General features: G+C 24.7%; 2 protein-coding genes across 2 annotated transcripts; one reads left to right on the top strand and one right to left on the bottom strand.

Annotated features, from left to right (window-relative positions):
* Positions 1–1441: 1441 nt before the first annotated feature.
* Positions 1442–4309, top strand: MKS88_004145 (endoplasmic reticulum chaperone GRP170; the record flags this gene model as incomplete). The annotated part of the gene is made up of 1 exon (XM_067217297.1): positions 1442–4309. One exon carries the CDS (start codon positions 1442–1444, stop codon positions 4307–4309), a length of 2868 nt encoding a protein of 955 aa, XP_067071739.1.
* Positions 4310–6829: 2520 nt separating this feature from the next.
* On the bottom strand, positions 6830–13601 carry MKS88_004144 (zinc finger protein; the record flags this gene model as incomplete). The annotated part of the gene is made up of 3 exons (XM_067217295.1): positions 6830–11814; positions 12397–12602; positions 13591–13601. 3 exons carry the CDS (start codon positions 13599–13601, stop codon positions 6830–6832), a joined length of 5202 nt encoding a protein of 1733 aa, XP_067071738.1.
* Between the last annotated feature and the right edge of the window lie 3122 nt (positions 13602–16723).

Genomic DNA, 16723 nt, shown 5'->3' with positions numbered 1-16723 from the left:
TTTTTAATTGTACCATCGTATGTTTATTTGATCTAATTTTTATTATTGTTTTATGTACATCTTCATTCTTCTAATTTAAGCTTTAATTTAAACTTCAATTTTAGTTTTAATTTTAACTTCATTTAGTTTTAATTTTAACGTCAATTATAATTTTAATTTTAACATTATTTATAGCTTTAATTATAAGGTCAGTTTTAGCTTTAATTTTAATTTTTTTTTTTTTTGATCGTATTATTATTTTTAATTTTCAAAATTTACCCAACACGATAACGTTCAGTGAATCAGTTAAAAGTGCGCTAAATTTAGCAAGTGTGTATATATAATTTGTACATGGATGAATGTGTATATATATACATATATGTATATATGGACGTTTAATGTAGCAAAATTACTCTAAAACTGTAATTTCTGGATTAGCAACTTAAAAACGTTCTAATATAACACCCTAATAATAAGTTCTTAAAACGTGTTCCAATTGCCCTTTGTGAGGAGTAATATAAATTCTCATTTTTATTCTGAAAATCTTTTTTACATGATTTTACTGAACTTATAAACCACTATATATGATAGTATATATACATATATAAATACATACAAAAATATGAGTTTATATATTCATATGTTTACATGGGTATATAATATGTAGTATAAAAAATATTTAAAAATTTTTAATTAGTCAATGTCATTAGATAGGGTTTTTTTGAAAAAAATTCCCCTCGAAAAAAAAGAAATTTTGACCAGAAAATTAAAAGTTAACCATAAAAAAAAAAAGATATAGCACTAAACGTATTTTTGTACATATATATATAGTGATAGTGCCAAACTAGTACAGCCCCAAATTAACCATAAAAATAAAAAAAAAAATAATATAGTAAAATTCATAAAAAAATTAGAGAGAAAAATGCATAAACAAATCAGCAATTTTGAATGGAGAGAATATTAAAAATATATTTATGTACAAATAATTCTAACGAATAACAATATCTCACAGCAACGATTTTTTTCATTTCAGATTGTGATAACAAGTTCGCGCAGTCCGAATATTGAAGTGATATATAAATATATATATATATAAATATATATACATACGTACACGTAAGCTTTATTATGCATAAAGTCAGCTGACAAATTACGAGGGAAAAAATGAGAAAATTGTAACGTAATTTAATTTAAAGTATAAACATTCGTTCTCATATAAAAGATCGTCCGCACACATTTACGTTTACACATCAACGAATACTAATCAACGTATACACGTCAAAACGAAATACTGCAGGCGGGCGCCTATTTATTCCATTTTGTACACATGTTCACACGGTAGCACTATGCTTTTTGCTTTCCCATTTTGATTTATGCACATTACATGAAATAAACACAAAATTTGCAAGACCAATATATGACAGCATAGCGAGAGCAATTCAATTATAAACAAGAGTTAAAGATGATAAAACGTACACTTATTTTATGTTTATCTGTTATAACATTTCTGAATAATGTAATAATTGTAAAAAGTTCCTCATTATTAGGAATAGATTTTGGTAATGAATATATTAAGGTATCAATTGTATCACCAGGTAAGGGGTTTAATATATTATTAAATAATCAGAGTAAGAGAAAAATATCAAATGCTATATCTTTTGCTACCAAGGTAAGAACATTTGATGAAGAGGCAAAAGTTTATAGCTCGAAACAGCCTCATTTAACCTTAATAAATAGTAATAACTTTTTGGGGTATAATATATTTGATTGGTTAAAAAACAATAAAGAAAATTTGAATATTGAAAATTACGACGAAAATAATGAAGCGTTTTATAGTGACATAAACAACTACGATTTTGAACATGGGGATCCTGCTTCAAAATATTTTGCATATGATTATGTGGTTGATAGTAAAAGAGGAACTATTAACTTAAAATTAAAGAATGACATGGTTTTATCGTCTGAAGAGGTCAGTGCAAACATATTAGGTTATATTAAAAAATTAGCATACACTCATTTAAATATAGATTATAAAACAAAGAGAACTTTAAATGTAAATATTGGTTGTGTTATATCAGTACCTTGTAATTTTTCTCAAAGAAAAAAGGAAGCCATAGTAAATGCATCAAAAATAGCTGGTTTAGAATTGTTGAGTATAGTTAATGGGATAACAGCTGCAGCTATTCATAATGTGCATGATTTGCCATTAAATACGACGAAGCTGACTATGTATTTAGATGTTGGGAGTAAGAATATAAATGTAGGTATCGCAACGATTAGTAATGTGGAGAAGGACAAAGTTCGTTCAAGAAGTGTTAAGGTATATGCATGTGAGGTATTGGAAAATAGTTCAGGAAATAAAATAGATGTATTATTAGCAGAATTTTTAAGGAAAAGATTTGAAGAGAAACATAATATTTCTATGATTAATGATAGAAAGGCAATGAGGAAATTAATAATATCTGCAAATAAGGCAAAATTATTATTGAGTGCTAAGAAGTCAGCTGATATATTTATTGAAAGTTTATATAATAATAAAAGTTTAACAGATAGTGTTAGTAGGCAAGAATTTGAAGATTTAATTCATGACATAATTATGAATTTTAAACTACCTATTAATAATGCTCTTAAAAAAGCGTCTTTTGAATTAAAAGACATTGAAGCATTAGAATTAATAGGATCAGGATGGAGAGTACCTAAAGTGCTAAATGAAATTACCAATTTCTTTAACCCTTTAAAAGTAGGTATGCATCTGAATAGTGATGAAGCTGTTACTATGGGTACTCTTTACATTGCTGCTTATAATAGTGCAAATTTTCGACTAAAAGATTTAGACTATACAGATATTATTTCGAATGAATATCATGTATTATTTGAGGACAGTACTAAAACTAAGGATAATGAATCTAGTGATGAGAAAAATATACAGAAAGAATTAATTAGCTACAATTCCAAGTACCCTGTTACAAAAAGTGTTATATTAAAATATAGAGATAATTTAAAGATTTCGGTTTTTGAGAATGGGAAAATGATTACGCAGTATTCTGTAAATCCTTTAGACGACGGGACAAAGAAGAAATATGAAAATTTAGATCCTCCAAAAATAAAGCTAAAATTTCATCTTGATAAATTCGGTGTTCTGAATATGGAAAGCATGCACCTTATGTACGAGGAGAAGAAGCAAATGGAAGGAAGCGAAGAGGGAAAAGAAAATAAAGAAGGTAAGAAGGATGACAAGGAGGATAAAAATGAAGATAAGAAGGACGATAAGGAGGATAAAAATGAAGATAGGAAGGACGATAAGGACAGCAGTGAAGAAATTATCGAAGAAAACCTCGAAAAGAACGAGGAGCAAGGGTCGCAGCAGCGGCAAGGTGGTGAAGAAAATAAGGATACAGATAAAACAGAAAAGAACAAAACACAAGTAGTAAAACATAATGTATCATTAACATACGAAATTAAGCATATAAAGCCAATGACTCTAACATATGAAGAAATAAAGACAAAGAAGGAATTCTTAAAAAAACTAGATCAGAATGATATCAATATTTTTTTGAAATCGGAAAAAAAAAATAATCTAGAATCCTTTATATATGAAAGTAGAAGTAAAATGAAACAAGACATGTATAAACAAGTTTGTAAGGAAGAAATCAGAAATGAATATTTAAAAAAATTGGAAGAATATGAAGAGTGGTTGTATATAGAAAATGATGAACCATTAGAAAATGTAAGTAACAAAATTAGAGAGTTAGAAGATATTTATATTCCCGTTAAAGAAAGGGCAGAAGAACTACAGATAAGAGATAAACTTATCGAAGAAACGAATTCAAAAATAAAAGAAATGAAAGAAAAAATTAAGGAATATTATGAAAAAAAACCATGGGCTGAACAAACAATTAATGTGGTAAGGGATTCATTAGAAAAAGAAATAACGTGGTGGATTCAGGCTCAAGAAGAACAAAAAAAATTAGATAACTATTCTCCGCCTTATTATAAAGCTAAGGAAGTAGAACTAAAATTTAAATCAATTAACTCATTAGTGAAGAGCCTTGAAAAAATTAAAAAACCTGTAGTAAAGAAGGAAAAAAAAGAGGAAAATAAAAATACGGATGAAACGAAGACACAAAATTCATCACAAGAAAATAAAGAAAACGATAAGAATAATGAAAATAACAATGAAATTCTAAATGAGAAAAAAGATAAAGAAGATGCAGTTAATGACAACGTGAATAAAACAGACACAAATACGCAAAAAGGAAGTGAGGCAGAGGAGCAAAATAATTCTCAGGAAAATACAAATGATGCACAGGAGAAGAAGGATGAGCTTTGAAAGGGAATGAAGCAAATAATTAGATTTGTACGTTTATATATTTTTTTTTCCCATTCCTTTTGCGTTCTCGTTTTCTATTCTTTCTGTGTTCCCCTTTTCCATTCCCTTTACTTTTTCTTTTCCCTTCTTTTTTTTTTGTGTCGCATTTTTGCCGCATGTTTTCATGCTATCCACGATTTAGCAAAACTGTTTAATATTATGCAAAAGCAATTTTAATTTTTTCCATTTCATTTATTAATTTATTATTTTTTTTTTATTGTATATTTGTTTTACTCAATATTTATAATACATATATATGTGAATATTTTCGCATTAATAAATACACTTTTTCACGATTCCCCAGTTAAATCTTAAACCAAGAAAGACTTATATTTTAAATGTCGTAAATTTTATTCTTTTAATGTGCACATGAGCGGAAGCATATAAATATACTTACATAAGCACACGCACGCATATGTATATATATACATATATATGTACGTACGCACAAAAGTGAAAGAGGATATATATGCAATTTGAGAAATCATCAATGTTCAATTTTTAAAATGCTGAAATGATGAGCACTGTCAGTAGAACTCAATAAGAAACGCTAGAGTGTCGTATAATTTGACAGTTAGCTGAATAGGCTAATATACAATAAAACACAACCAAAAAAAAAAAAACAAAAAAATAATATAATAAATAAAATAAATTAATAAATAAATAGATAAGACAATATAGAATGGAATAGAACAAGCTACTATGAACATTTAACTAAGTGATTTGGGCGAATACAACACTCAAATTCTGTAGTTAGAGTATTTCATATAAAATTAGTTTTTACATTTAGGCAATACAAAATTAAGACTTTCAGTACTAAATCCTTTTTGTCCTTTCCTTTTAACTCCTTTCACTACTCATTATGTAATAACTAAAGAAAATGCATATTCTTTACTTATGTACTTCTGATCATGTTTCTTTTTTATCCTTATAAAAGAAAAATGAAACTAGCAATTGTTTCATGCTAAGAATAAGTCTACGTCCGTACTATAAATTATAAAATTAGTAGGAATAAACTCTTAACTCATTGTTATATATATATATATATATTTACATATTTATATTTTAGGGTTTGTTCTAATAAATTTAAAGAATTCCTAATAATCACTTTACAATTTATACTACTATTTCAAAAATAGCACAACAGTTTTGTAGAAAAGGATAAAAAAAAAAAAAATTCTAAATTTGTATTTATCACACTTAAAAATGTGCTCAATTTTAACAAATATATGTTAAACATAAATATAAATAAATAAATAAATATATAAATATATATATAAATATATATTATATATATATATCATGAAATAATATAATACAATATAATAAAATGTGTAAGCACACACCCTTATAATTATTTGTTTATGTATATATATTTATGCGAAAATTATTTAAACAAAAAAAAAAAAAACAAAAAGGAAATATCAAGGGAAAAAAATTAATTAAAACACATTTATAATAAATATCAAACTATATATATATATATAAATGTATTTATATATTTTTCTGTTTCTTTTTTTAAAATAAATATACTATATGCATATCATGAAGGGGGAAAAACTGCTGTCACTTCAGAAGATGTCTTAGAAGACGTAATAACTGTTGAAAAATGCAAAAATAAAAGGTACAATCGATAGAACAATGAATTACTGTTATTACACTTATGCATAAATGCATACGTACATATAAAAATATATATATTTTCACATAATTCTACCTATTTGTTAAAATGAAATAAAAGCTAAATGCAATTTATAAAAAAAAAAATTTTGTCATCTCTTTATATTTAAGCTATAAAATAAACATTTCTCTCTTTTCATAATTACGCTTTACATTAATTTTATAAAAAAAAAAAAAAAAAAAAAAAAAAAGAAATGGCACTTCATATATTCCAATAATAATTTTTGTTTTTTTTTTCTTGAAGAATTTTTTAATATTTATTAAAAAAATTGTCTTAAATTTTTGAAACATATTTATAACTACTATTCTAATTTAACAAGAAAAATATTTTAACAATTAAATATAAAATATATGTGAAATATAAAAAAACATAAAAAATACTAAGCTGAGAAAAGAAAGGAAAAAAATATAATGCACCATTAAAAAAAAAGAAAGGAGAAAAAAAAAAAAAAAAAATGTAATCCCTACTCTCATCTTAATTATATATTCATTAATACATACAATTTCATCCTTTAGCTTCTTCAAAAGACAAGGAATTTAATAACCCTTTTTTAAATTACCTTACCCTCCTTAAGGTAAATATTTTCCTCATTCAGAGACTTACTACCTAACAAGAAAAAAGGTTAATTATGAAGAAGTGTATCGGGAGCAAAAGTAGATGCATGAATGTGCAGGAGCATACAAACATATATATATATATATATATATATATATATATATACGTACATGCGTACATATATACAAATACACATTCGTTCGCTGTTACTGACATCCACATTGCAAGACATAATCTATTAATATTCATCTTATTGTGTTTCGTTTTATTTTGTGCGATTTTGCATTGCTTTTTTTATTACCCATAACGTTCAATGAGGTATTCGAATGACTCGACAAATTACTTCCATTACACTTATGAAAATACATGATTCCATTTGGTGTTTCTTTATTTCTATGTGTAATAGGTATTTCTGCATGCTCTAATACACTATCAAACGTGATCTCATCCCTTTCACTATCGTTGCTGTTACCAGTAGTTTCATAAATATTTCCTAAATCGTCATACGTACCATTTGCATTTAAGCTTATTTCTTCTTCACTGTTATTATTTCTAACACTGTTTACATTTCCCGATGTACTGTGTTTAATATTAAGAATGTTTTCACAACTGTCTCTTTTATTACCATCATCGCAGTTGATGCTTCCATCACTCCTATAACTCCTGTCGTTTTTAATTATTAACATTTTGTCATTTTTAATCTTATGAATATTCCTACTGCTTCTTCTACTATTCCCACTGCCCCTATTGATTATACTATTTTTCTTATTTGTGCTATTTCTTTTCCTTCTATTATAGTCACTACTATCATTACTCATGTTCATGCTTTCACAATACCCTTTATTGATTTTACCACTTCTATTGTCCTCATTTTTTTTGATCCTTGACGTAAATTTTTTATAAAATTGAGTATCATAAAACGATTTATTTAATTCAGAACAGTTGCATAAATCTGCCAAATTAATATTATTGTTACAATATTTTTTCTTATTTTTTGTTGTTAATTCCATATTTTTGATATTTATTATGGTATTATTATTATTGCAATTTTCATCTGAATAACTGTAATTGTGTATAAACGCATTAATATCATTAGTAGCGTAACTTGTATATGCATCATAATATGATTTATTTCTTCTATTATTTCTAAGAAAATAATCTTTGTGTTTTTTTTCAAAAGGTAAATTATATTCTTTCATGTTGTTATCATTTGCACAATGATATTGTTTTACGATATCGTTATGTTCTTTGAAATCATATATATTAATTTCGTTTTTACTGCTCTCAGTTATGTACTCACCATAATTTCTACTACAACTGTCGATATTGCTGTTAGTGTTACTGTTAGTGTTACTGTTACTGTTACTGTAACCATTATTATTGTTACTATAATTAGAGCTATTACTATTAATATCATTATTACTATTATTATGATTGGAAGTACTCGTGTTATTGGTAGTACTATTACTAATAGTGTTATTATTACTACTGCTTCCACATTTGTCGTTATACTTTGGGTTGTAATTACTGCTACCACCAGTATTACTATTGTTATTGTAATTATCTTTGTCTTTTTGTAGGTTTAAAAAAGATTGGTTCTTTTTATTCGCATAGTTTGAGTTATGTAACAAACATGGCACATCAAAATAAGCAAGATTACCATTCGAGCAATAACTATTTAAAACAAAATCAGAACCTACATTAAAATTAGGAATACCACCCCTGTAATTATAGTTGAATTTTTTATCAACACAACTAACCGAGTTAATAAGAACGTATGGATTGTTTCGGTTCACACTAAGTTTATCATTAAAATTGAAGACATTGTATGGTTTGTGCGTTTCTACACTTTGTGAGTAATACTTATGGTTAAACTTATATCTGCTACTGCTACTGCTACTGTTGATGTTACCGCTAATCTTTGCACTAATTTTATCGCTGCTATTACTGCTACCGTTATTATTATCACCACCACTACTATCATTAATATTTTTCATCCTACTATAACTATTTCTACCTCTATCGCATTTATACTCCTGTGGACTTTCATAATACAACTTTTCTTTATAAAATGACTCCTCACTATAGTATTTTTTTTTTAAATAATAATTCAAATATTCATCGTTCAAATTATTCCTATGAAAAGGCACGTTAAAAAAATTTGTACATGATACTTTATTTCTCATTAAATTTCCCTTTATATATTTCGATACGTTGTGCTGATTTTTGTAAACATAATTCTGATCTTTACTAATGATACTACTAGGCATCATATTTCCATCTTTACAAAGACTCAAAGTATTATTATTCTGGTACATATTTTCTACAATGAATGGTCTTTCTGCATTGTCATTATTCATACATTTTTTTAATTTTTTATGACGTACATTTTTTTTATCATATAAATCTAACATAATATTCTTATTATTCGAATTAATCATTTTTGTTTTGTTTTTCAACATATGTTGTTCTTTTAGTTCGCATGCATCAACAGTATAATTGTTTATTAATGGCGCATTGTTGTTACCACATGATATCGACAATTTTTTAGTGACGCTCATTTTTTCCCTACTTCTATTACTATTACTTTCTCTTTCGTTACTACTGCTATTACTACTACTACTACTACTATTGTTATGGTCGTTGCTGTCACACCCGTCCAGCTTGGTCCCATTTACTTCATCAGCATTGTGTAAGCTGTCCTTTGTAGAGTACATAAACGACTTACTATATTTGTATTTATTTACCATGCAATTTTCATAGTTTAATGAATAGCCATTCATACTGCTAGAATTTTGAATTTTTGTTAGGGAGTCATTCAAATTTTCCTCGTTATTTATATCGCTTATATCTTTTAGACTATTAGATTCTATTCCTACAATTTTCTTACGCATTTTGCTAGGATCATTATAAGCGGTATGTTTATTGTTAGTTAAGTTCATGTCACCAGTGTAATAAGTGTCATTATAATTTGCTTGGTTATATAAAATACCATTAATCGTTTCTCCTTCATTTTTATTAAAATGATAATAAGAATATGGAAAGACATTTTCATTAAATTCCTTTTGATAACTACTATTATTAACAGAATCATACATTTTTTCTAAACTAGTATTACAATTAAATATAAAATTATTATTTAGAATATCATTATTTGTGCAAAAATCTGTTAATTGAGGAGTTTTCCATTCATTACGAAAAAAAAAATTGTCTTCAATATTCATTTTTTCATAATTTATATAATTATTTCTATTAATAAAATTTAAGTTATCATGACTATTCAGTGCACTTAAAGCTTTGTCACAAAAAGTATTACAGCTGTTGCGTATATATTCATTCTTTCTACCGTTATAAGATGTATCTTTATCATTGTTCTTGCAATAATTTCCAGAATCATTTCTATTGTATCTACTTATATTCTCATTATGATACATATTACTACAATTTTCGTTCGTATGCTTTAAAAATTTATTATTTTCAATAGGACTGTCATAATTACTACTGCATATTTTGTTATTATAACTATTATTAGAACTACTGCTTCCGTTACTGCTATTGCTACTATTGTTGTAGCTACTACTGTTATTCTTTTTATTACCGTTACTATTGCTGTACGTGTCATTATTACCATTGCTGTTATAGGTACTGTTGTTCTGGTTGCTGCTGTCATTGCTATTATTATCATTATCATTACGATCGCTGTTGTTATTATGACCATTATTACAACTGTCATTGCTTTCGTTATTTCCATTATTATTGCTACTATTATTATTATTATTATTGTTATTATTTCCGCTGGCATTATTTTCGTCATCGTCATCTCCCTCTTCATCGTTGTTGTTTTCATCATTATTGTCATTGTTGTTGTTGTTTTCATCTTCCTCATTATTTTCTTGAATGTTCTGATTATTATTTCGTACAACTATTTGTGCATTCATGGAATCATTAATCTTAATGTCATTATTAACATTATTGTTATTGCTATTACTGTTTCCATTACAATTTCCATTACAATTTTCATTGCTATTCATATCAAGGTCATCCTGAATACCTTCAATGTTCATATTGTTTCCTGAGCAGTTCAGTTGGACCAAATTTTGCTCATTGTTATTGTTATTACCATTTTCCATAAGGTTGTAGCAATTTCTTAAACCAAATATTCTATATTCATTTTGATAATTTAATAAGGACACAAAATTGTCAACTCTGTAAGAAACATAAGAATTCTGCATAGTATTAGTGGTATTTGTTAGATCAACAAACTGATTCCCTTCATAAGCATTTCTATTATTTTCTTCTAAATTGGTATTATTTATTTGAGTAATATTCGTATTGCTCTTTTCGTTATTAGCTATTTCAGATGAATCTATAACCTCTTTATTTTCAATAATATCAATTGTTCCACTCTTGAATGGAATTTCTTCATCTACTCTGAAATTTACGACACTTCTACCTACTTGTAGAGACATGGTATCTTTAGGACATATTTCTCTAGCTTTTCTCAAAGCAACTAATGTACCAAATTTTGAATTATGATCTTCTAATTTGAATAATCCTTTTTCATATTTTATAGTAGCATGATATCTTGAAATAGAAACATCTGGAATTCGAACATCGGATTCATGTCCTCTTCCTAATTTAAGATATTTTTTATCAGCAAAACTAATTAAGTGCACTCCTTTACTTGTTTGTCCTATAATATTATCTAACACTATTAAAGGGGTTTTCAAATTTGGAATTTTTACTAGTTGTACTAATTCATCATTTTGTTTTATACTTTTCGGATATTTCGATTTACATAACTCACAGCATATATCCTTTATAAAAACTGAACCTGAAAACAGTTGATCATTTAAATTCAATCGTCCATTTATCCATTTTCTTAAACACATCAAATGAGCATATTTAATAGATCCTTTACAATCACATGGACATATTAATGGATCATTTTCTTGATTACCTTCTATTAAACATATTCTACATTGTATATTCGAAGAGTCTAATATTGCTTCACATTTTTTGGATGGACAATCATCTAATTTTAATGAATTTAACGTATCAACTGATTCAATGAATTGCCTTACTTTTAGACGAAATCTTCCTAATTTTATAATATCATTTTCGTGTAACGCATAAAATTTCTCAGGTAAATCCTTCACAATGATCCAAAGCTTTTTTACGTTGTACTGATTACTTAGGGAATGTTCAGCCGGTGATATCACATATTTATCTTTAATAATGAAAAGAAGTAAAAAATATAATAAAATGAAATATAATAAAATGAAATATGTTAAAATGAAATATGTTAAAATGAAATATAGTAAAATGAAATATAGTAAAATGAAATATAGTAAAATGAAATATGTTAAAATGAAATATAGTAAAATGAAATTAAAAATTCATAAAAAAAAAATATGCGCCATTAAATACAAAATGTCATTGCGTGAAAATTTTGTATTTTAAAATAACACAAAAAAGCAATTTATGTAGATATAAAAAATATATATATACTTGTTTCGTTTAATTTTTTTCTTTGCAATAAACGCCCCTCATTTAATTAGAGGTCACATGGACACGGACTTGTATATATGGATATACATAAGCGCATATATATATATATATATATAGGATGATAAATAAATCACTGCGTACGTTGTTTATTATATTATTATTATTATTTTGCTGTTGTTGTTCCCTTTCACGTCAGCAAAAATTTGCATTCACATGTAATTATTATGATTTGTACATGTGAAATACATAAAAAATATAATTAATTAAAATGTACAATTTGTTCGTAACTTCTTCTTGTTACCTTCTTCTGGTCGTACTGATAAAAGATAATCTTGTGCTGTATTAGGCAAGCACTGTGGATTATCAGCTACACACGAAACTTGTGCTTTTGAGCGAAAAAGCTTTATAGGAGTAGAAATTAAAAAACTTTTTTTATTTACTTGTTGAGCTTCATAATCAAATAGATCATGGCTATCACGCGTCCATGTTTTGGTCTCAACTCTTAACCTAAAAAAAAAAAAAATTTACATTATTGTTTACTTTTATCTATTTATTTATATGTATATATATATATTTATATATGCACATATTGCATGCTCAGGTAAAAATCAAATTGTTGTCATTAAAGCATTCAATTCATATTCCATTTTATTCGTCTTTTTTTTTTTTTATTTTGTTCTATAAGACGAAAGAAGTGTAAAATGATAAGAAATAAACGCTCATTTTTTATGCATACATATGTACGTGTATACATATATATATATGTATATATGTGCACATTTAAATATCAAATATGGATGCTTTTTGGTTATATATATAGCTGAGAGTTTTAAACATTAATTACAATAAACTGTGTGTGTATTATAATACGTATATAAATATATTACATTTTCCCGTATATTTTAATGATTAGTTTTGAATTATCAAGATGACCAAAAAAAAAAAAAAAAAAAAAATTTCCTAAAGTTCCATATATAGAAAATAACTATTTCAAAAAATATACTCTTATTTCTATTTCTTTTTTGCTCGGTATGTTAGAATAATAATTACAACTTCTTCTAATTTAAGAAACTTTCATTCCTCATTCAATAAAAAATGATGCGATAAAAGTATCACTTAATTAAATACTCCTTCTCTTCCCCCTGATTTTATATTTTAAATATTGAAAAAAAAAAGAAAAAATAACTACTTAGTACAGTATATATCTTTATGTGCAAATGCTATTTTCCTTTACACGTTAATATAAATTCATCAATTAAAAAATAAAAAAAATAATATTTGTTTAAGTAAAATCATACTTAGACGCATAGTAATATAAACAAAAAAAAAAAAAAAAAATGTTAAATGAAATAAAAAAGGTATATAAAGAATAAATGAAAGTGTACGTATTTCTACAAATATTATATGTATGTATATATATATATATATATATATATAAAAATAAAAATTTGTATTATATTCTGTGAACACAAAGCATTATGCAAATGGAATATACATATTATGCATCACGTGTTATGTGAATAAAGGAAAAAATCTTAAGAAAAGAAAAAAAATTGAAAAAAAAAATAAATGCATAAACACATAATCAAGAACGAAATACGAAAAAACAGAAAGCATAAAAATAAAAAATAAAATAAATAAATAATTCTTATAATAATTCTGTGAAAATATTGCATTTATCTTATTGCATATGTCATGTTAAAAAAAAGAATATACTATTTTTAAATTTACATAAAAAGTATTTGTTACTTCAACTTAAAGTATTACGATTGTCACTATAATAACTTTTCACGTTTTTACAAATATGCTTCTTATTTTCTCTACTTAAACATGCAATTATGATTGAAATAAAATGTACATACTTATATGTATATGTATGTATGTATTCTTATATATATATATATCATGTTACTAAAAATAGCATACAAATAATACAAAAATGTATGTAAATTACTTAACTATATATAAATAAAATAAAAAAATATGAAAAAATAATAGAAGTTTTGCATAATATGTAAACGTACCAAAATTAACAAAAATAATATATATAAATAAGACGCACCCCTCTAAATTGTGGAAAACAAAGATAAAAAAAAAAAAGGCGAACAGAATAATAGTAATATTATATATATATATAAATATTTAAGTACTTATTTACGGGTACACCCTATTAAATGTGCCTTCACACTAGTTTCTAATTATAATTAATAGTAATTATAGATGTTTTAAATGAAAGTGCATAAAAGAAAAAAAGAAAGAAAAAATAATATATACATCCATATACATATATATGTATATATTATATATATATATATATATAAATGTACGATGCAAAATTTAAAATAAACAATTAAAAATGTACTGAATTATTCTGAATTACATTTTACTACGTGGAACTAAACAGTACGAAATAAACTTTTTACTTTCTACATAGTGTTAAAATGTATATCTTTGTATAATTACAGACAGGTAATTTAACAATTTGGTACATATTTTTCCTTTTACGCAATTAACTTCTATTTTTAAAAGAAAAAAAAAAAATATTATATATATATATATATATATATATATACTCAGTTTAAAAACATATATGTACGTAAATACATACGTACATGTGTATTTATATAATTATGTATAAAACTTTACAGTATTTTATTATTTTACGCTCTTAACGCAACATGAATGATTCGCTAATTTACCTAATATGCAACTCTAAATTAACGTACTAGTGTTATAAATTTTTTCAGTGTGTTTATAACTATTAATATCTAAAAAATATAAATTTTCAAAGTTACGTTTCATATAACAAATTAAGGTGTATGCAAATGTTATAATGTATATATGCATTAATATTTTCAATTTTATATAATCCATCAATTATATGTAAATAGGAGTATATGTATATATACATAAAGGACATCTTCATATTTTTTCTTTCCTATATAAATGTTAATATTTTTGCCTACCTAACACTTTAGATTTTTATTTATTATTTTATTTTTTTTATTGTTTTTGTTTTTATTTTAGTTTTTGTTTTTCTTTTCCCCACTATTTTAATTATTAAAGTTTTTGTTTTTTTTTTTAAATTAATTATATTATTTCTTTTGTTTTACGCCATCTTTATGCACGCACTTGTGTAATTTCATAAAAATTTTGTTTATTGCAATTACTCTCTATATAGTTAAAAAGAAAAATATATGTGTGTAATTAAATTGCAAAAGTGAAAATTTTCGTAATTTTTTTTTTTTTTTTTTGTAAATAATTTAATATATAGAAAATAAATATGTAATATTTTTTTAGAAAAAAAAAAGAATTAAATTAATACACACGTTATTGCTTATTTGCAAATGGCAAATGCGTGTTTTTTTAACACATTTTATTTATTAACATAAATATAATTTAAAAAAAAAAATAAATAAACAGAATATGAAGGTGCAGAAGTCTTATGTTTAAAATTTAAAATAAAAAATGGAATAGAATAATTTTTCATATTTTTTGTAGAAATCACTTGTAGATTTTGTTTTTTTTATTTTTTTTATTTTCTTTATTGCCTTCTAATAATTTTTATTAGACGTCCAAGATGCATACATTTAGCAAATGCAGCAATTTATAAACAGAAAATATTATTTACGAAATCGTTTTTTTCCCTCGTTTTTTGTTATAGAAATATGGGAAAAGGTATGTTAAAAGGAAAATGTGTATATATTTGTGTAAATATATACATGTACCATATATATACACATTATAAGTAAAAATTGTGTCAATTTTTATTATTGCAAAAATTGTCCAAATTATTTACAAAGTTAAAATGTTAAAAAAAATTGTAAAATTAATACAAAAATAACTATTTTTAAAATATTTCTACACAGTTCTCCACTAGTATTAACCTAGTACATAGTACTTTATGTTTTTTCTATTTTTGCTTTATAACTATTTTTCAGCGTCTTCTATTAAATGAATTTTGAAGAAAGTTTCACTTATAAGAAATTTTTTCATTGTTGCATTGTGTTTTTTTGTGATTTTTTTTTCTTTTTTCTTTTCTTTTTTTTTTTGTTTTATTATATATATATAATATATATATATATTTATTTATTTATTTATAACACACTTTAATAAAGTATAAATGTTAATTACCACCTTTTACTACTACTTTTCCTTAAGTGAAAATTTTGCATAAATTTAACTTTATACAAAAAAGTTACGAAAAATTCCATAAAAATATAAGTTTCACAGAAAAAGTAAATTTTTATATTTTTTGTAATTTATATAATTAGAAGCTGTAAAATATAGTAAGTTTAACACACCAATTTTTTAGCTTTCGTTATTATAAAGTAAATCCACTTTCTCTTTTACAGAATTATGTTTTCATATAAAAATTAAAAAGGATGGAAAAAAAAAAAAATAATAAATTACCATATAACTAGCAGCTAAAAATAAATGATATGCTTTTCTGCTCTGTATTGTAAATATGTAAGTATGTGTGACAAAGAAATTATACTGGTGACATTTTATATTTATTGAGCTTACTACTAAAGGGTAAAAAGAAATAGAAAAGAGTGTAAAGATTGTTCCCAGGTATTAATACGTTTATGTAGATAGTGGCTTGCTTTATATGCCCTATTATATCC

This window comes from Plasmodium brasilianum, chromosome 12, assembly GCF_023973825.1.
Source record: "Plasmodium brasilianum strain Bolivian I chromosome 12, whole genome shotgun sequence".
NCBI lineage: Eukaryota > Apicomplexa > Aconoidasida > Haemosporida > Plasmodiidae > Plasmodium > Plasmodium brasilianum.
The sequence above is the reverse complement of the archived record's forward strand: the minus strand, read 5'-3'. Positions and strand labels throughout refer to the sequence as shown.